We start from the raw sequence: 22,722 nt of genomic DNA, 5'->3' as shown, positions 1-22,722 counted from the left end.
ATCTCATAGTGGTTAAGAGCGTGGGCTCCGAAGTTAATTTAAATAAAATATATTATTTCGTTGATACAAATTTGATTCCTGGTAGCAATTAATTAAAGCTATAGTCCTGTTAAACATAGACTTAATCCAGGAAATGATAGAATAGGTTAACAGTTCTTTACTCTTTAACACCTTATCAATGAAACCCCTCCCTACCTTCTTTTTTTAATTTTTTTTTTTCCTGGACTAGCAAGAATATTTTTTTGTCTAACACATTTAAAATTTTTACTTTTAACAGAAATTAGCAGAGTACGGAAAGACATGTACAATGACACATTAAATGGCAGTACAGAGAAAAGGAGTGCAGAATTGCCTGACGCTGTGGGACCTATTGTTCAGTTACAAGAGAAACTTTATGTGCCTGTAAAAGAATATCCAGATGTAAGTATATTTTGTTGTTTTATTCAATTTTTTTTCTGCTTCACATATTTTGGGAAGGGATATAGCTGGTGGTAAATAAGCATTGTCAGCTGCTGAAAGAAAAAAGCCCTGTGAGGGACTAGAGGTGTGAATAATTTGGCGTGGGCAGTTTAAAAACATTTTTAAAATAATGTTTTCATTTAAGTGCTGTTATGTCACTTTTGAAAATGCACATGGTAAAGACTTGGTTTTAGATTTCAAATTAAGGCCAGAGATACGGAAAGAGCTTTGGCCTTAACGTCACAGAGAGCACCAAATACAGTTCTCTGCTCATCTTGAACCGATTGCAGAGAAGCCACAGCCTGGGCCACGCCATCCTTTCAGTAAAATGAGAGGTTGGACTGTGTGACAGCTGAGGTGCCTTTCAGATCTAAAATTTTTATGACAAGCATTCTTGATCATTTTTTTCTTGTGTTTTGTCTTTTTCATTCTTGTTTCTTGCTCAGCTACACTCCATAAACATCTTGTAGCAAGTAGCGCCTTTGTCCTGTACCAGTTAATTTGTATTTAGCTCCAAACTCTTTGTGTTTGTTACAGAGCCCTACGTACGTCATATGGTTCTTCTCTCCGACTTCATCTTAAATGGTTTTTCCTCTTCCTCAATACAGTGTAGTCCCATTGGCTGCTAGAACAAGTCAGATGTATTCTCAGCCTAAGTACCTTTAGGTTAGCTGTACACGGATTTAAGATTTTAGTTTAAGTGTTACTTCAGGGAGCACTCCCTTCACCATTTTATCTAAAAGCGATCTGGTTACTACTCATTGTTTCACGTAAGTCTTTTTATTTTTCTGCAGTGGCATTTACTATCTGATATTTTTAAATTTATTTTTCCCCCAACAGAAAACAAGGTACTTAAAACAAGAACCTATGTTTTTGTTGTTTACCATGTACTCCCTATATACATAGTATTTATGCAAATTGGCTCCAGCTATTGAATAAAAAGGCGATTTGGTGGTATTTTGCTAGGTTTCAGAGAGCTATTCTGCAAGGAGTTGGTATTATAAGGTCAAAATGTGATGTACACTCTAAGACTCATTGATTGTATGGACAGTATACTAGTCTAAAGATGGAAAGTAAATGCCTTAAGTTGGATTAATGGAAAGAAGCTTTGACATTTCACAAGTTGCATTTCTTTCTTTCTTTTTTTTTTTTTTTAATATTTTATTTATTTTTGAGAGAGAGAGAGCAAGTGTGGTGCAGCGTTGAGAAGCTCAGCATCAGGAATTTGGACTTTCTCTTTGCTCTTAACATAACTTGGCTTCAGTGCCTCCCAGACTTTATCTTCAAACTTCAGGTTCTTAGGAGAGAAAATGTGTTTTGGACCAATCTGCCATGACTGGGGATGGGAGGTTACATAACATAACCTAGACATGGTCTCTCTGGTCCCGCACTTGAGGACTGGAATGATTCCTAGAGATAGGAAGTTGTGATTTGGGCAGCTGTCCCAATTCGAGTCTACTGCTGTTTGGTGTTTCAGTATCTCCTAAAGCATATCAGCCTTCTCATCTCATCGTTTAAACTCGAAAGGATAAAGTTTCAACACTAGTCATTAACATAGAATATGTAAGATCATAAGACCTTGTTAGAGACTATAACCTTGATCTGCCTGGTCCCCATTCTTCTGGAAAAGAAAAAATCCTGTGCAAGGAAGGGATATTTATATTGCATTATTTAAGACTTGTATCATACAATCCTCTAAGTCAGAAGGGATATATTTTATAGTGTGGGTCTGGAGGTATCTTTTCACTCTATTTCTTTCTTCTGCCAGTTGGGATTCACTGCCATGGTCAAATCCTGTTGCTGACAGGTGTCTTGCAGCAAAATATTGTTTAGGTCCTCAAAATGGGGTTCCCAGGACTATCGTACCCCTACCTTCTGGGAACTTGTAAACATTCAAGCCCCATCCCAGTCTAGCTGAATCAGAAACTCCAGGGGCAAGACTCAGCCATTTGCCTTCCAAGCCCTGTAGATGATTCTGACGCATGTTGAAGTTTGAGGGGCACTGCTCTTACTTGTTTATCATCAGAATAAGCCGAGCTAACAGGTGGTTCGTTTGCCGAGCGTTGTTCTAGGAAGCAAGTACTGTGGTGAATTACACAGTGCCTCTGCTCTTGCGGAGCAGACATTGCAGTCCAGAGACAAGACAACCAACAAATGAATGTTTACTTTAGGTGCAGTCAGTGCTATGGCAGAAAATAAGACGAGCTAAGCATCTAACTGGTGACTATGTACTTATAGTAAAAGTATCTATTCTCAGATGGAGGGAATGCAGAGATGTGAACCAAGTGATGGGGAGGAAGGCATGGAAATGATCTGGGAGAAGAACATGCCAGGCAGCGTGAACAGCAAGTACAGTGACAGGCATGAGTGTGCCTGGGAAGTGTGGTAAGATGCAAGGTTAGAGAGTTAGCAGAGGGGCCGTGTCCTGTAGGGGCTGTGGGACCCAGCAGGGATTTCAGACACTATTCTGGGTCAGATGTTTTGAGCCAAGGAGTGATGTGAACTACTTAGCTGGGTTTTAATGATTCATTCTTGCTGCTGGGGGCAGTGGTGGCAACAGGGACACAGCTAGGGGGCAGAAGAGGAGCTTGAACAAAAGGACTTAGAAATTCTTGGATCCCGCTATTTAGAGCCGGTAACATTTGCTCTGGTAGATTGGGTATCGAGTATGAGGGGAAGTCAGGTAGAGCTTGAATGTTTTGAGCAGTTGGAGTAATAGAATCATTAGTGCCTGCGGTGGAAAGACTGAGGCAGGAGCCCTCTGGGGAGATGGAGGTTCAGATGGAGAGGTGTTGAGTTTGAAGTTAGACATCCAGGAGTGGGCATATCAGATAGGCAGGTGTGTGTGTGAGTTGCAGATGCCTCTTGGCACCCCAAGGTTTCTATTTTAACAATGCTTTTTAAATGAGAAATTCAGTTATAATTCACAAGAGGAGAGAAACGGATATAAAACCATGCTGGTTCTCCAGATAATTTTGTAATACCCTAATTTTAATTTTCTGTTACAAGAACTTAAGTTCTGTTTCATGTAAGAATCCTGTTATAAGAATTAAGGTAATTAAACTTGTCATAAAAATTTAAGAATTTTTTTCTTTGAGGTTATTAATCTATACCAAATGAGTAGCAACTGTTTTATGACCTATATTAGGAACTTTATGTCAGCTTTTGAAAAAAAAAAAAGTATTAAAGTAAAACAAGGGAATGTGTCAGATTTTGGCAGTATGGGAAAAGATTTATTTCAGAATTGCGAGTTTGATATCGGCCACGGTGAAACAAATACGCATTCTTATTCTGGCATTTTTTCACTTCGTATATCTTAGAGATCATGAATTCTGCTTCTCTTCCACCCTTCCCGTTTGTGTCCAAGCTTGATTTTGTGAGCGAGTTCGTCCTGTTTGACTCACAAATTGTTAAAACTTTGAAGGGGCATGTGACAGCGGTGGGAAGGATGGATTCACACCCAGACTGCAGGCTGGTTCTGCCAGCTTACTTTGTAACTTTGGGCAGGTTGTTTGTCATTTATGGTTTTCCATTTTCTCATCTCTAAGGAGATAGTGAGTCTCTCACAGGTTTGTGAGGAGTTGTAAGTGAGTTAATACATGAAAAGCACTTGAGAAATGCCATAATGCTATAGAAGCGTCAACCAGAATGCAGGGTCTGTGAGGGTGGGCATAGTGTCTCCTGTTGTATTCTTGCTGGTTCGAATACTGTCTGGTAAATGGTAGATGTACCACAGATACTTGTTCATACCCTTGTGAAAGCTGCACTCTTTCAAACACTACTAAGCTTTTATTTTAAACTTGGCCTTTGCGTTTGCACCTAGCAACTTATTTTAGAGAAGTAAGTGTTAATTTGGAGGTATTGTTTTGGACTTGGTTCTGTATAGCTCTGGGACTGATAGGAGAAGAAAGCTTCGGATTTAGTGTTTGAGAAATGAAATAATGTGGTATAATGTTCTTTGTGGCGTTTCTGAATCAGTGGCTTAATGATGTGGAAAGGGGAAGGTAATATGAGTAGCATATTGAAAATGAACTGAAATTTTTTTCAAAATTGATATTTATTAATACTTACAGTTATTAACAAAGCAGACTTATATTGCATCTCTGCTGTATTCCAAACACATCCTGGAGGTAGGGATATTAATTCGTTGAGAAAACTCTTTGACATAGTTGTTTAGTAGTGGGGTTTTGAGCCAGACGGGCCTCAGTGTTGAATCTTGGCTCTACTCCGTTACTGGCTGTATTTGTCAGCAATTGCCATAATAATGCTCCAGAGGAAGCTATTCTAAAACTTACTGGCATAAAATAACAAGCATTGGTTTTTGTGCTCTTTAGCCTTTGCTGTATGGTGGCTGAGATTTTGTTGATTGGGCTTAGCCGAACTTGACCTAGACCAGCTGCAGGTAGGTTTAGATCTTTGTGTTCTTGCTGGGCTCAGTCCAAAGGGGTGGCAGCTACTCGGAGCGTGCTCTTCCATGGCAGGTCACCGGAGTGCCAGAGCCAAGCCTGATTGCCTCAGCACGGGTAAGGCCTCTGCTCCCATCTGCTAACATTCCATTAGCTCCGTGATTGCCAACTATGGGTGATTGTGCCCCTCTTGGATATTTGGCAGTATCTGGAGATATTTGGGTCTGGCAGAACTACAGGGGAGGGGGTATTAGTTAGTGGCATCTAGTAGGTAAATGCCAGGAATGTTGCTGAACATTTTACAATGAACAGGGCAGCCCTTCCACAACAATGATTATCCTACCCCGAGTGTCTGTAGCACTGAGATTAAGAAACTGCATTATCAACTCAGTGAGAAGGAGACTGGACTAGGTATTTGCTGACAAATCATCCAGACTATCACATTGGCTTTGAGCACACGTTCATTTTTTAGAATCTGTGTCCTCGTCCATTAAATTATAATGTCCCCTCCTAAAATTGTTTGGCAGAATAAAGGTAACAAATATATGGCATATGATAGAGCGCTCGATATGGTTCTTGTGATTGTGAACATAAAAAAAAAATTCCCATCCTTGAACGAGCCCACAGTCTTGAATGAAAGATAGAATATATTGCATTAAATATTTAAGACTGTTTCAGTTTATCATACATTCATAAAGTGACAGACATGAATGAAGATTACAGTTATACATAGGCCATCAAACTGGTAATTTGGCTGATTGAGTTATTAAGGACTTGTTTGAATCTATGGAGATTTTATAAAGCAGTATGTGAATGAAGTTAACGATTGACATAAGTAAAAGATGTTATGTTTCAATGAGTCAGTAATAATTCTGTCATTAAATTTACCTAGTTATTCAGTTTTGAGTTGTGAGAAATTGTTTTATAGGATCTGCCACAGTGGTAGATAAGTTTCAAATGTCAAGGTCTAGCTGTTAGGGATCTTAGTCATTCTAGTATATATGTGAACAGATTAGGTTGCCAAACTTTGTTTGGGACATGATGTGAAATGGTAGTGAGGTGTTCTCTAGATATTTAATATGAACATAACTCTGATTTCCTGACGTTTTTACAATGGGTTTTAGTTTTGAATGTTGGTAGCTTTGAAAGGTGGGTCATGGGTATAGGCTGTCATGATGAGAATTGTCAAAGGTTTGTAAAATGGATAAATGCATTTTCAAATATTTTTCCCAACAAAGATCCCAGCCTGGCAACTGTAATTAATATTGTAGCTTTATAATTACTTATCACATCCTGTAGTCTCGTAACAGTAATCTGCTCATGGTGGACCAAGAGTCTCAAGTCCCTTCAGTTCAGTTCCCTGAGCTCACAGATAAAACGTGGCTAGCCATAGCTTCTGATCTAGTATAGAGTATAGGGTTATTGCTTTTCTCCCATTTTGCAAGATTGTCTCCTGCATATTGGATGTCGAGCTAGCATTTGTTTGGGATGGATCATGAGGAGATGCGGGGGCAGTGCAGTCCGCTATCTTTCGTTAGGCCTTAGAGCTTCGGACTGTTGTGGCTTCCTTATTGTGGTGAAAGAATTAACCAGGAGTCTTCACGTAAACGACTTTCACCTTTGTGCTTAGAAATGTCCATTGTTTAATGGACACTAAATCAAAATGTAATCATCTGTAAAGTCTCCTTTTTCAGTACCCAGGTTAAGGCCCAGTTTTTGCCTGGATTTGATCTTAATTATGGGTGAAAATATAATAGATTAAAAGTAAGATCTGTCTCAAGACAGAGTGTTGATTTTCGGGAAGGTTGGCATATGCTTTCACTGAGTGCAGTTGTGAAGTGTTTCAGATTCGATATTAATCTCTTGGAGATTTGAATTTGGCAGTACCATTTGACGATATTGAACATATATATCTTTAAGTTCTAGGCAGAGAAACTGTTACTGTTGACTTTGAACTTTACTTACTTACTTACTTACTTACTTACTTATTTATTTATTTATTTATTTATTTATTTATTTATTTATTTTGAGAGAGCGGGCGCACGCACAAACCAGGGCGGGGGGGGGGGCGGAGAGAGAGAGAGGATCCCAAGCAGGCTCCGTACTGTGCTGTCAGTGCAGAGCTCGATGCGGGGCTCAAACCCATGAGTCGTGAGATCACGACCCAAGCCAAGACCCAAGAGTTGGACACTTAATGTTGAGTGAGCCACCCAGGCGCCCCGTGAACTTGAAACAGATAAATTTAGTGAAGGTTAATTTCATGACTTTTGTCTTTTTGGTGTTGGTTTGGAAATTTCCCTTTTATTTCACTATATAAGGGCATATTAAGACCTTCTGTGTATGAGATATTTAATAGGGTCTTTATGGTCTGAGATACATTAAATATGTTGGTATGTTAATAGGAGTTATTCCAAAAAGGATTTCAAGATAGTCTGAAAACAATACATTTTTGTTTAGCTCATGTTTTCTCAAAGTTTAACAATTATAAAAAGAACAAGCCTTTTCAGAGTCTTAAAATGCTAACGCTTTATTTTGTAAGTGATGCATTTTAATATTTAAAAGGAATTAGTGTTCAGAAGAACAGATTAGAAAACAGAGTTTATTTTTAGGGGAGTATTACTTGCAAGAAATGTTTTCAGGTGAGGTACAAAGTTTTGTCTATGATTTATCTCATCCAAAAAGAGTATGTTAGGATCTGATCTGTTAAAATTACTGTTCTGAGGGATTTATCAATCAGTTGCATACCTAATCACTGATATCTAACCTCCATATATCTCTGATCTTGTCCCTGAAATAACCAAAGGAGTATAATACAAAAATTGGAGAGAAATCTGCTTCTCAGAGCTATTCATATTCCTTGAACATTGAGGTATTTGTTACATATTAAAGGAAAATTCGAGATACTGATCTTTTGGCCCATCTTGAGGGAGGGAGCGTTGTCCCCTGGTACTGAGTGACGCGGTAACAATCTTCCTGATCCTTACCCTCTTGCCTCCAAAACTGGCAAACAAAATGGGCTCTGGGGGGGGGGTAGTTGGAGATTGTACCACTTAAGCTTGACCCCCCATCTTAGTGCCTGGGTATAGTAGATGACCTAAATTTATTTTATGAGTGAATGAACTCCTATTTATACTTTCTTTTGGTTTGAATTTGAGCTGAAAACTGTAGTTTTTGATGGAACCTGCCTTTACTCTAGGAACATTGCAGTCAAAATTTTTCAGCAACTAGCCTTGGAACTAAAGTCACTAAATTATTTCATTGGGAAAGCATTACATGTCTTAATAAATTCTTGCCTTTAAAACAGTTTGTAGTTAAATTAGGCACTTCCTGAAATCTGGTTCTCACCTACCATAGAACACTGTTTGCCCCCAGTCCAAAAACAATATCCCTAGCATGAATTTGACCATCTGCATGCTTCATATTGGTGTGATAAGTTTTTCTTTATTATTTGATAAGGAATTGATTGAGCTTTAAAAAAAAATGTATCTCTGTTGTATTCTTTGGGGTTAGAGGACAATGATTGCTTTGATATTCGTTTCTTGCCTTTTTATTTATGACATTGTATGAAAGCAGTATACATTTGCAGTTTTAACAGATTAAAACAAAGGAGAAACCTAAAATTGTAACGTAATTAGAAACACGAAGGCTGAAAAGATCTCAGTATAAAACAGTAAAATTTTGGCATCATTCGTTTATTCCAGAAATGTGTGTGGCCAAGTGCTGGGCACCAGATACAAGAAAAGATGTAACCCTTGCCCTCACAGTACTGTTATACGGTAACAAGGGCCCGAACTGAGGCAGCGAAGTTGAAATAAAGAATAGGGGACAGGTTAAATAATGAAAACCTTTAAGATTTCTTAGTTTATTATATATGGAGGCTAAGAATGAGAGAGGGCTCTCTAGTAGTGGTACTATTCATTTAAAGTAGAGAACACAGGAGAAGATTTGGTAACAATATTGTAGAGGAACCAAGAGTAACAGAAGAAAAACGTACTCTATTAACAGAAAAGAGTAATTAAAAGCCTCTGTAAACTTCGTTGTTCTCCACAGTGTAGGAACATTGAACCAAGGTGGTATAAAGTTATCACATTTGACTAATAAACTCTGCGCTAAGGAAAAAAAAAAGCTCACTTTAAGAGAGGAATTAATAATTTTCAAATCGTGTGTGAGGTGATAATATTTATGCAGCAAAACTTAAAAATCAAAGAGCCTTAGATAGTTTTCATAATCCATGGTCAGAACTACATATTTAATCTTGTAGACTCATCTTCAGGGTTTGAAGTTATACATATACATATACATATGTATATGTTACACATATGTATGTATTCATATAACATGAAGTTATACATATACATCCTTTTTTAAGTTATACATAGTTTTCATTGAAATACGTGGATCAAGTAATGATCACATCAAGATTTTCATTCACATAAAAGGTTCAGTTAAGGTAAAAAGGATGTATACGATGATTGTTAAAGCTGTGATCCCAATGGGTAAAAGATAGATGAAGATACCGGAAAGGTAGGGTGTGGTTATGTAACAGTAGTAGAGTGATGGCATGTTTTGGGATAAGTGGAGAAGAAATGATTAAAACACAATTTGGACTCTAAAAGTAAACTTGAATCTGAAGAGAGTTTTTGTAAACTTCATACCAAACACAGGGATGAGAAAACTAAATACGGGTTTCTGGTGTGGTTTAGGGTATATCGTTTAAGGTCTTTAGAAGAGAGGCATTATACTAATTAAGTGTCAAAATTCTGTGTTTAATCTAGGTGTAGGATTGGGACTACTTTTGTAACCTCTCACGTATTAAATGTTGATGACATGGTAACTGCCTCTCAAAAGTGTTATGAGGATTAAGTGACTTAATGCACGTGAAGTGCCAAGCATAGAAGCGCCCTCACACCAGAACACTCCGAATACCTCAGCGTGTTCAATACCTGAGAAATGTTGAATGGCATCGTCATTGTACTCATGTTAATAACTTCCATGTTGAAATGGAAGGTGGAAATAACATTTGTTTTGTTTCTGTGACGTCACTGATTTTGTCATTTGGAATTTATCTTGAATCTCAGGATTATTTTTCTAGAGGCTAAAGAACGAGCGCTTTGGAAAACAAACATTACTTAACCAATTAAAATAAGAATACGAAGGCAGTGAAAGCCAACAAGACAGTAATTTTGACAGTGTAAAGTCCAAACTCTTTTACAGGAGGCCCGTAAAAAAGTCCCTAACTACTTTTTAAACCTTTATTTTTGCTATTATCCTTATGTTTAGACACATAATTCACTGTTCTATAAAAAGTGGCAGGTACTTTTAATTTTTCTTCCCTGTAACGCCTTTCTCTTTTTCCTTCCCACAAAACATATCAAATCCTCCTCAACACATACTGTTGAGCTCAAGTGTTCTTCCTTCTGTGATTTTGTGTTCTGATTCCTAGAGACAGTTGTCCTCTCCAAAGTGAGGATTTCAGAGCACAGTGCACCCACCCCGCACAGCCCTTATCACGTGGTAGCCAGTGATGGACGTGTCTCATGCAGATCATCTCATGGAGTCAGAAAGTAGTACCTGGTCCTTGTTTTGTTTTTAAATCTATAGTGCCTCATGAAGTATATAGCATGTAGAAGAAGCTAATATTTATTCACATTGTTGGATAAATCAATTAAAAGTGTTCACAGAAATCATACAGTGGTTTTTTTCATTCTCATGGTAAAAAAATTACTAAAGAGTTATATGCAGCACAGGAACTCATATACACTTCAGAAATTGCTCAATTTTTATTTTAATTGGTAAAATAATGTTTTCCGAAGCACTTGTTATTTAGCTTCTAGAAAAACGATCATCTTAGTCACCTGAGTTTGTTTTGAGTGCTTTCAGCTTCTTTCCCAATTATATCTTATACTCAAAGGATGAAGATTTCGTGTAATTTAGGATATACAAATTTATGTGCCACAGTTTCATATTGTGGTTATTACCGGTTACTCCTCCCCCTCTTCACATCTCCTGGTGTAAGTGACTCTTCTTGCGGAGCATTGTGCCACCAACAGAAGATGTTTATAAAGGTCTAATATATGACAGGTTTTATAAAAAAAGCTTCCTGTGATAATGACTGTGTAGCATAAGGAGACTTATTTGCTTATCTAGAATAAATATGAAGGTAGAAAAGGGATAAGACATTTCCGTCTCCAGAAAGCACAAGACAACTTGGTATATTCAATCTGTTTTTTGTTTTTGATGTGAGTGTATGTGTGTTTACACAATGCTGTCATTGATTTTCACTGAACTTTTGTATCTCTGGCCAGAACCTATGGTTTGAATTGATGAATGAATATGGTTCTGACATGAATATTGGTTGGTTTCTTCATTTGCATTAATGAGTAGATGAATACGAAAATCGAAAAGACGCGTTGAAACTTCATTTGTTCATACGTGACAAGAGCAACTTCTTTGCTGGATTGGATAATGGTTTTTGAATCCTGGAAGAACATTGTGCTGTAGCACACTTTTGATTTAATCTGTATTATTAATTTCTCCTTAACTGCTATAAGTCTGGAGCCAATCAGTAGAACAGTAAATCAGACAACTTATCATTCTGTTATTTTAAAATAAAATCAGTTGTGCTACCAAATAACCATGCCTTTTCTTTCATTTTAACACACTTGCATAAGGTAGGCTTGACTACATTAGAGTTGGTACACTTTTTTTGTTATTTGCTAAGTGAAGGACTTCAACAAGTACACATCTGCACTTGTGTTGTCTGTCTACTTTGTCACATATGAGACACAATGTAAGGTTGTCTGACTAAAATCACCTTATAAGTACCAAACACAATATTTATAAACAGATTATCAACCAGTTGTGCAAAAAGCAATCCAAAGAAGTACATGTTCTTTTTTAAATTGTTTTTACAAAGTTTTAAGCAGAAATTACTCTTTAATAGCTCCTAGAAGTGTTTCACTGAAATGCTTTTGGAAAGCCGTGTTTTGTTAGTTACCTGTTTTCATGGCGTGTCAGGACGATTTTATCTTTAATTGTAGATTTCTTGAAAGGTCAATGTAAAGATTTGCCGTAACACTTTGTTTTGTCATCGCAAAAAATCTGAACATTTCTATTTAAAATGAAGTGAGGAACAACTAATAGCATTAGACTGTGTTTGTCACCTCGTCTTTAGAAATTAACATGCCATTTAGCAGAAATATCATTGGTGAGCCACAGAGAAGGTCCAGACTTAAAACAGTGGGGTTAATGAATGTCTTTTTTCCCTTCTTTCTTGCCCATTTTTGGCCTTTAAAGTTGCAGGTAACTCGGGCTGTTTGAAATGATTTTCTTTGAATATGTTGTGACATTGTTTTAATTGAATGAAGCTGCAGAAGTAGCATGATAAATCAACACAGAATGAATTTTAATGCAAGGCAAACGATATTAACTCGGAAATTGGTTGCAGTAGACAAAGCAGCTGCTATGATTAATTTTTTCTTATTCTCCACTTACAGCATTTTGAGAAGGATGACCTTGACAGTTTCGATTGTGTTGGAATCCCAGTGGTGTGCACTTCAACACACTCGAGCTGTTGTCTCTTGATTCTTGGGCAGTAGAGATTGGTTCATTTTTCAGCTTGGGAAGATTTTGTTTTGCATGTGTGTTGGTTTTGACTGGTTTTGAGACTCTTTTTTTGTTTAGATAATAACTGTATTACTTTGTTGTGGGAGAGGTCTCTGTAATCTTAACACTGTGGTTTTGGCAGAAAAGGTGAAACGAGGAGGAGAAGAGGATGGGCCGAGAAGGGTCTTCCAAGTGTTGGTGTGTTACACACTGTGTGCCAAGCAGTGTGACGAAGGCCACGCATCCAAAACTTTATGGATTCCTTGTTTGAGGGGCTAAATTACTCCCGTTTACGGTGTGTTTTTCTAGACGTTCTTTTCCAAAGGCGTGTCTAGTATATGAGTTGCCTTGGGAGAGGATCTGTACAGAGCACAACTATTGCTGAGGGAGAGGAGAGCTGGTAAGACCACTTCTTTTAAAAAGCAGCCTGGGTAACAAACAGAGCAACAGCATTTTCCCAGATTTCGTGAGAGCAGCAAGCTTCTTTGTCCTCCTCCTCTTCCTTCTTTTTCTTCTTTTTCCTCAACCCTAGTATCTTTCACTCTTTACCACACAGCAGACCTCAGATATTTTATTGAGTTGACTTTGAAAATGAAAGCCTATTTTCTGTTGTACTGAAAAATACCCGAACGAAACAAAATGTGGGAGATTGTCTCTGTTCAGGTTGTTTTGAAGGGCCGAAGGGGGTGAAGTTTTATAGAATCTGTCACTGTGTAAGAGGTAAGAGTTGGGAAGTGGCAGATGAGTAGGAGGAACGAAGAGAGGGCCAGGCCCGTCGACAGACTTTCTGTGGTATGTGCCTCGTTTCTCGTCCTCAGACCCTCATACTGATGCATTCTCACCTCATACTGCCTGAAGTTCTGTGAGTTCTAGATCTATTTAGATGAAAAGCAACATCTTTAACAGTGCCATAGACGTCTCTGTTTGTACGGGGTAACAGGGTAATTCAGACCAGCCAGTAAATTTGGAGCCAGTAATTCAGAGCATTTCCAGTAAAATAGGATGCGGTACAAAATACATTTGCCTGAACACATCAGAGTCCCAGCAAGACTGAGGGCAGATAATTAAGGCTATAAGCCTGGCATTTACGGACCCCTCTCACTGGGTGTGTTTTCGGAATCTGGAGAAGGCAGCTGAGAGGCTCAACCTTGGGGGCAGGAGTTGGGGTCTGTAATCTATCCGCGCGTACTCCTCCACATCCTCAGTCTTTGCTTAGAGGAGAGGAGGGATGCTGATGGGAACGTGTTCTAGGAGTAAAAATGCACCAGAACTTCCCAGGTTCTCACAGGCAGTGCATGTCAGCATCAGGTTGCTTTAAGAAGTGATCTTGGATGGTGCTAGTGACAGTGGGTCCCTGGGAGAAGCTGATGTATATGCCTCCTGGCATAACCTTCTGGAAGAAGGTAACATCATTCTAGGCCTTCTTTCTATAAGCCCTTTGGTAAATCCAGTGTCTGGCATACACTAGCAAATAACCGAATCACAAGAAGGTAGGATGGCATTAACAAAACATGAGGAAACATCAAAATGATAAAAACAAATCCACAGGGACCTTTGGTATTAGAATTGTCAGACCTAGACTTTGCAAGAGCCATGCTTAGCATGTAGAAGGAGACCAAGGACAAGTTAGAGAAAATGGCAGAGAGATGGGAACTGTAAACAAAGAATTAAGGTGAAAAGATTAACTGGAATTAAACAGGTTTTCCAGAAGATTAGAAGCATTTGAAGATCGAATTAGTGAATTTGGAAGGTAGCTCAGAAGAAAATACTCAGCATGAAGAGGCAGAGAGAGAGAAAAACAGTGTGATAAATGAAAGAAAACCAGGGAGAAAGTCTAATGTATGTAATTGGGTTTTAGGAAAGAACGGCATAGAAGCAGTGTTTGAGAGGAGTGTGGCTTCAGATTTTCAGACCAAAGCAGTAAAGTCACAGATGTATGAAACTGAACCGTAAAATGAAAACCATTCCTCAGCATGTGGTGGTAAAACTTCAGAAAACTAGTGCAGAAGAAATCATAAAAGTAGCAAAAGAAAAAAGAGGGAAAATGTTACTTTCAGAGGAGCCACAGTTAAGACTCAAGTAGCTCATTTTTCAGAAGCATAACAGGAAGAGGAGACAAGGCAGAGAATCTTAAAGGCGTTGAAAGAAAATAACTGCCCAACTAGAATTCTGTACCCACCAAAAATCGACCTGTTCAGATGAGGACACACTGAGAAACTAGGCTACCAGAAGATGCTCACTAAAGGAAATGTGTAAGGATGTTTTTTAGGAAGGAGAAAAGTGATCCTCAGAAAACAAGATACTTCAGAAAGGAATAAAGAGCAATGAAAATGGTAAACGTATGGGTGAATATAAGTGCATATTATCTGTATAGAGTGAGAATCTGTTGGCTTAAAAGTATACATAAGGTTTGAAAAACAGCTAATGGCATATAAACTGGATTGGAATAAGTGAAGTGAAATAGGCTGGGGTCCTTGCGTTGTATTGGAAAAGGGTGAAAGAACAAAATAACATTAGTGTTTGATAATTTGGTGATGCATGTTTGGGATAAACAAGCATGTAACAGAGGCTAATAGAAAGGAAAAATAAAATGAGAAAACACGTTCATTTGCATCTGTGTTCCTGCTCAGCCCCGCCCCACCCCACCCCGAAGGAAGAGGAAAAAATAAAAAGGAATATAAAAGAGGTCATGCGTGTACGAAGCACTTAGTAAGATGCTATGTATAAATCACATACTGTAAATGGGCTGTTAGTAAAAATCCAAAATTTACAAGAGTGGGTGAAGCAACAACTCATCTAGATGCTTTTCGTAAAAAGGCCTGTGTAATATAAGGCTAACAAAAGATTGAAAATAATCAGATCAAGAAAGATACACTATGAAAAACTGAACAAGAAAAACTTTACCTCTGAATATCAGGCTTAGTGGCAGAAGGTATTATTGGAGATAGAGGGGCCACTTCATAATGACAAAAGGCTGTAATAATTTAAATTTGTATATATCAAATAACACAGCCTCTAAACATATAAAACCAAAATGGACAGAACTTCAAGGAGGAATAGACAAAAAGTAAATCATGGAGGAATTCCCTTTTTTTTTTTTCTTTTTTTTTGAACACCCATGGAATGTTTAGAGAAATTGACCAAATGCTATGCTGCCAAGTCTGAACAAGCAGCGCAGGACGGATATGCTGCACAGTATGTTTTCTGATTATCATGTAGAAGTTAGAAATCCGTAACAGATAATTAGGAAATCTCATGTTTGAGATAAGAAAAACATTTAAATATTCAGTAGCTATTATTTGACCTGAATGATAATGGAAATAATATATTTCAAAACTTTAGGTTGCGGCTAAAGCCAGTTTAGAGGACTACTTGAAAGCTTTAAAAATATATCTATGTTAGGAAAGAAGAAGGTGCAGTAAGCTAAGAATCCATTTCAGAAAGCTGAGAAAACAGATTAAACCCAGAGGAAGTAGAAGGAAGGAGGTCATAAAGCCAAGAGTAGAAATCAATTAAATACAAGGAGCCACCCAAGGAAGAGAGTCCTTGTATCAGATGGCTCTTGTGACATTGTAATAAGCTACCCCAGCAACTTATGTTAAAGCCACTGTCATTTATTTAGCTCCTCCTTGTTTCTCTTCTGCAGGCTGGGCCTTGAGGTAGGGTTCAGAGCAGTTCTTCTGGTCTGCATCTGTAGTCACCTGTAGGTCAGCTAGGCGGTTCTGCTTCTACGAGTCGTCTGGCTATGGGCTGGGACACTGATGGTGACAGGGTCGCTTGTCTTTCATTCTCCTTCTCCTGTAGGTTAGTCTGAGCTTGTTTACGTGGGAATAATAGTGTTCTAAGAGTAAATGCACGTTAGACTGAGGTTTAGGTTTTTAGCATGAAAGTCATTCTTTCCTCTATGTTGTACTGGAAAAGCAAGTCACAGTGCTAGCCCAGAGTCGAGGGGTGCGAGGAACTGAGTTTACACTGCAGATGGCGTAGATATCTTTAGAGGCTAAAGGGTAATTGTGGCCATTTAAAAAAAACATGCATTTCTTTCGTTTTTTGGAGAGCACGAGCAGGGGAGGGGCAGAAAGAGGAGGACAGAGGATCTGAAGTGGGCTCTGCACTGACTGGTCGGCTGACAGCAGAGAGCCTGTTGTGGGGCTCGAATTCCTAAACCGCGAGATCATGACCTGAGCCAGAGTCGGGCATTCAGCTGACTGAGCCACCAAGGTGCCCCTGTGGCCATTTTTTAAAGCCAGTCTGTCCCAGTCAGCGAAAGCAAAGATCAATTTTTTGAAAAGCCTGGAAGATTGGTAAGAAGGAAGACATAGCTAACCGGTCAGGAGTGAAAGGGGAGCCATCACGATAGATCCTGTAGGTATTGAGAAGAAAATTAGACGTGAGCTTTACATCAGGAAATTCGAAAGTTTAAACAACATGGGCATATTTTGAGGTAAATACAAGTTACCACAATTGACATATGAAAGGTAGAAAATCTGAATTAAAGAACTGAATCCATAATTTAAAACCTTGCTCAGAGAAACACTAGGCCCAGGAATAAATAACATGTCTTCTACAAGGCCATCCAGAGAGTAGAAAAGGAGGGAATAGGAATACATCTCAACACATTTTGAGGCCAGAATAACCTTGATGATAACCAAAACCCACGAAGCAGATCATGAGAAGGGAATGTTAGAAACCAATTCCATTTATGGATGTAAATTTTCAAAAATCAGAGTGCTAGCAAACTGAACCTAACAACTTATTAAAAGGGTAATGCATCAAGATCAACTTGAGTTTATTTTAAGCATGTGAAGGTTGTTGAACATTTGATAATTGATTATAATCCACTGCACTAACAGAATTAAAGAGGAATATAGGGTTGTCTCAATAGATGGTAAAGAAATGTGATAAATTTAAACATCCACTCATGATGGGGGAAAAAAAAAAAAAAAAACTTCATGGGGCACCTGAGTGGCTCAGTGCATTGAACATCTGACTCTTGATTTCGGCTCAGGTCACGATCTCATGGTTTGTGGGATGGAGCCCTGTGTCGGACTCTGTGCTGAGCGTGGAGCCTGCTTAAGATTCTGTCCGTCTGTCTCGCTGTCTTTCTCTCTCACTCTCCTCCTTTGCCCCTCCCCCTGCTCTTTCTCTCTTCTCAAAATAAATATTAAAAAAAAAAAAAACTTCAGCAAACTAGGGAATAGAGGGATATTTTGTTAATCTGGTAAAGTGTATCTACAAAAAGTCTGCAGATTTCTTCAGACTTTATGGTGAACCGTTGAAAACTTTATTTTTGAAATCTGGAACAAGAAAAGGATGATAGACTCTTCTTTGGCTTTGAACTCAAGTTGTATTGGCCAGTGCCATATGGTTGGACAGGGTATGTAACAGTCACTGTTCACAGGTGATAGGTTTGTTTGTCTAAAGAATCCAAAAGTACCTACAGAAAAAGGATGAGAATTGACAATGAAGAAGAAAAGCTACCGGATAGAAGATTTAATATAGAAAAATCAAGTATGTGTTCATATTATAAGAAACAAAAATGAAAAAACATATACAGTAGCAAAATTGAACTCCCAAATATCTAGGAATAAGTCTGATAAAAATGAGTAAAGTCACAGTAAAAAAAAAAAAAGCCTTATATTCTTGAGAGAAATTCAAGAAGACTTGACCAAATGAAGAAATTATAATGTGCTCATGATTTTGACGCCTCTGTTATAATATCTCAATTAAAGGTATTGCCAGTATAATTTCAGAAATTGACCAACTGGTTTTAAAATCTGTATGGACAGAGAAAGACAGATACCATATGTTTTCACTCCTATGTGGATCCTGAGAAACTTAACAGAAGACCATGGGGGAGGGGAAGGGGGGAAAAAAAGGGTTAGAGAGGGAGCCAAAACATAAGAGACTTAAAAACTGAGAACAAACTGAGGGTTGATGAGGGGTGGGAGGGAGGAGAGCGTGGGTGAGGGGTATTGAGGAGGGCACCTGTTGGGATGAGCACCGGGTGTTGTATGGAAACCAATTTGACAATAAATTGCATATTAAAAAATAAATAAAATCTGTATGGAAACACAAAGGGCAATAGCCTAGATACTCTTAGGAGCAAGGTGGACTGTACTGTGTATCAAGATTTATTATAAAGTTACAATACATAATACAGTGTTGGTGTTTTTTTTTTTTTAATACAGTATGAATTTTCTTTTCTTTTCTTTTCTTTTTTTAAGTAGGCTCCACACCAAGTATGGAGTCCAATGCAGGCCTTGAATTTCATAACACTGGACTGGAGCTGAGATCAAGAGTCAAATTCTTAATTGACTGGGCCACCTGGGCGCCCCAATACAGTGCGATAGTAAAGCAAGGATAAACAAATAGATTAATAAAACAGAGAACTCAGAAATAGACCCAAGTATATATAGATATTATTTATGAGAATGATGGCACTATAGACTAATTGGAAAAGGATAGTCTTTTCAAGAAAATGTGCTAGAACAATTGGGTGTCCATGTGAGGTAAAGAGAAAAAGCTGTACCATCACAGACATTAATTCCTGGTAACTGTGGGCATAAATGTGAAAGAACAATAAAGCTTCTAAAAGTTAATACAGAAGGATATTTTGATGATCTTAGGATGGGGAAAGACCTCACTAACCATGAAAAGAAGACTGATCACTTGAGCTACATTAAAATGAATTCAGTCCGGTTAAATTTAGTTATACAACACCATTAAAGAACAAGGAGGTAAGCCACAGGATGGGAAAAGGTATTTGCTATAAATGTAACCACAAAGTAGAAATTGATTAATAAAATGAAAAAACACAATAGAAAAATAGTCTAGAAACTTCAAGTGTGCATCAAAAAAAAGTATAGACAATAAAAGCATTGTCCATAGAATTGGACAATAACATAAAAAAATAAATAAACTTTCCTAGTAATCAGGAGAATGCTAATTCAGATACTCGGCAAGTGCACCAGAATGGCTAAAATAAAAAACATTGGTAATAAGAAGTGCTAGAGAGGAAATGGATCAAAACAAATTCTTCTTCTCTTCTTTTGGGAATATGAATGTATGCAGTCCTTTTAGAAAATAGTATGTAATAAAGGAGTTCTTTTTGGATATTATCTTCTTTACCGAAAATCTTTTCCCTCAAGGAGTGCTCCTTTGTCCTGTTTCTTTATTTGGTACTATCTGTTTCACGTTAGCCTTCTCAAGTCTTTTTGGAACCTGCTTTGTCTATTCTTAACTGAAGTATGAAGCACTGAACATTTGAATTAGGAGCTTACATGTTCATGAACTGGGCTTCCCCACTGCAAGCTTCAGTTGGAAGTGATCACCTGAAGTGTCAACCTTTAGGAAGGTAGCCACATGTTGTTCTTGGAGACAAAGTTTACAAAAACCTGCAAGTTAGATCCCTGTTTGTTGTTGTTCTGCATATCATCTCCATCTTCTCTTTCTGGTTTTCTGCAGAGCTCTGTGTCTGAGTGTTAATTAAGTTTCTCTGGAGTTCTGTAAGGCAGATTTGCTATGGATCATATTCCCTTCTATGGACATTCTAAGCTGAGTATTTGATTGAGGGCCTGAGGTTTCCGAAAGTGAGTTTGTCGTGGACTTGGTAAGGCTGCTCGTCGTCCACTGTGTGCCAGACCTTGTATCGAACCTTTTATATGTATTGTGTTGTGCACACATCTGCTCCTCGATGCAGCTCTGCTAGATGGTGTCCTCCCCATTATGTAATTGAGGCTTATTTGATGGGACTTTCAAATTCCTAGTTATTGTTACTCAGTATTGCAGCTTGGGTACCAGTTGGGATGTATGTGCTTTTGGAGTTTTTAAAACAATCACGGTATAGTTCTTGAGTTTCTTCAAATCGGAGATGTGTTGTGAAAATGGGTGGCGACGGGTTGATGTTGACGAAAGGGGTAGATGAAGTACTATACGCCAAGGAACTAGGAAAGGATAAGGGGTTTTATTTCAATATGAAGGCACATTTCAGAATTGGGGATCTTGTAGACTAGATTAAGTGCTTCCAGGATCAGTCTGTGAGTCTTAACTTGGGGTAGAAAAGGTTTATCAAAATACCCTGATGGAAGGGGGCTTTCTCCCAGCTGTCTTTGCTTTGTATTTCACTTGTAAGATGTGGCAGTGTTAGTGAGCAGCTTAGTGAGAGAACGTGAAAAGCCACAGGAGTACAGAAGATTGAAGAAGTGCCTTAGCTTCCTGAGCCCTTAGAGCAGTGAATGCTCCATATCACTTGTATGTAATGATCTACTAATAGTAGGATCAAATGCAAGAGAAAAGTAGGAAGCTGTAAACATAAGAATTGGTACTTATTTGACTAAATAAATAAATACAAACCACTGTGGGTTTTGTGGAATTGATGCTATTCATGTTTGGGTTTGTTTTGTTTTTTTTTTTTTTTGTCTTCCATGCAGTTGACATGTGAATGAGGACATTTTACTTTTCATTATTCCGAGACCATCTGTGCTTCCCATTGGCCTTTGTACCAGAAGTTTCTGTGTGTGGGGGGGGAGTTTCTAGTGAGGGATGGCAATTATTTATACAGTTATCTTTATCACTGTCCTGTTTATTAAGGCTCCTGTCAAAACTAGTATAAGTTAACGTTAGAAATGAAAAAAAAAATAAGGGTACAGACATAAAATTGTGCACACAATATTATATACTCTCAAGACTGAAATCCTAAGGGGTGCCTGGGTGGCTCAGTCAGTTAAGCATTGACTTCGGCTCAGGTCATGATCTCCCGCCTCGTGGGTTCGAGGCCCGCATCAGGCTCTGTGCTAACAGCGCAGAGCCTGGAGCCTGCTTCAGATTTTGTCTCCCCCTCTCTCTCTGTCCCTCCCCCACTGGCGTGCATTCTTTCTCTCTCTGTCTGTCTCTCTCTCTTTCTCAAAGTAAATAAACATTAAAAAAAACATTTAAAAAAAGACTGAAATAGTACAGGGTGGAACCCAAATTTGGCCATCGCTGCTATGGCAGCCACCCCAAAACTGCAACTCTCTCTAAATAGTTGCTTTGGAGAAAGTATTACTTTTCTTGTTAGATAAATGAGAGCAGAATTTTTCCCAAGAATCTCTGTAAAAAATGCAATCACTATTTAACATGATGTACAACTCCCTGAATGCCGACATTACAGAGTTTTGTAGAAGGCATTTGTATTCATGGGTGACATCTAAGAGTTTGTCAAACTTTTTAATATACTGTACTCTGGTTTAAATGACATGTTGATGGACAGTTTAGTATAGCACCTGTTTACATAGATCGTGTTGTTCCTAATTTATAATTTGTGTTAATACATATGAAACTTCCTTGCTGAACAATGAGCTCTTGTAATTATACCCTTAAACTGTGCTAGAAATTCATAAGTACTCTAAGGCTTTATTTCATCTTAGTATTAAAAATATTTAACTTGAGGGACGCCTGGGTGGCTCAGTTGGTGGAGCGTCTGACCTGGGCTCAGGTCGTGATCTCACGGTTCATGGGTTCGAGGGCCTCCCCCCAAACACACACACACGTCGGGCTCTGTGCTGACAGCTCAGAGCCTGGAGCCTGTTTCGGATTCTGTGTCTCCTTCTCTCTCTGCTCCTTCCCTGTGTGCGTGTGTATGAGCACTTGCTAGCTCTCTCTCAAAAATAAATAAGCTTAAAAAAAATTTTTTTTTAAATATTTAACTTGACAAAGTAAAAATGTATTTTAAAATAATTGTAAGAGGTATAAATTCAAGCAAGTGAATAATATATGGTGACTTTTTTTTTTTCTTTCCAGTTTAATTTTGTTGGAAGAATCCTTGGACCTAGAGGACTTACTGCTAAACAACTTGAAGCAGAAACAGGATGTAAAATAATGGTCCGAGGCAAAGGCTCAATGAGGGATAAAAAGAAGGTAAGTCCAAGGGGGCAAGTCTTTATGTGATAATATACTTACATTTTTGCATTAAAGTACCCAGATCTTTCTTGCGTAAAGCACTGAAAATCATTTCATATCTTAAACCTTTGAACTTTTTAAAGGGGTTGTCACAATTTTTTCTTGTGGATTATCATGAGTTTTCATTTAGCCAACTAAGATATCAGTCAAGCCATCATGTTAACTTACTTTGGTATCTATAGTTGAAAAGCTGCCACATTGGAAATTAGTCACACCGTGATGTTATATATATAAAGACACATCATTAAAAGTTAAAAAAAAATCTAAAATGCTTCTTTTGATGAGATTTAAGTGAATGATGAAGTGATCTCCC

At 38.2% G+C, this 22,722-nt stretch overlaps 1 protein-coding gene across 1 annotated transcript in view; it reads left to right on the top strand.

Moving 5' to 3' along the window:
- Window positions 1-252: 252 nt before the first annotated feature.
- Window positions 253-22,722, top strand: part of QKI (QKI, KH domain containing RNA binding) — a 110,046-nt gene continuing 87,576 nt past the window's right edge. The window contains exons 1-2 of the mRNA XM_040448703.1: window positions 253-420; window positions 22,251-22,367. Of these exons, the coding sequence (XP_040304637.1) occupies window positions 301-420; window positions 22,251-22,367 (237 nt within the window). The 5' untranslated portion in view covers window positions 253-300. The remainder of the gene's footprint in view (window positions 421-22,250; window positions 22,368-22,722) is intronic.

The sequence above is a fragment of the Herpailurus yagouaroundi genome, unplaced genomic scaffold (genome assembly GCF_014898765.1).
Source record: "Herpailurus yagouaroundi ecotype Mexico unplaced genomic scaffold, PumYag 198, whole genome shotgun sequence".
Classification (NCBI taxonomy): Eukaryota; Metazoa; Chordata; class Mammalia; order Carnivora; family Felidae; genus Herpailurus; species Herpailurus yagouaroundi.
The sequence above is the reverse complement of the archived record's forward strand: the minus strand, read 5'-3'. Positions and strand labels throughout refer to the sequence as shown.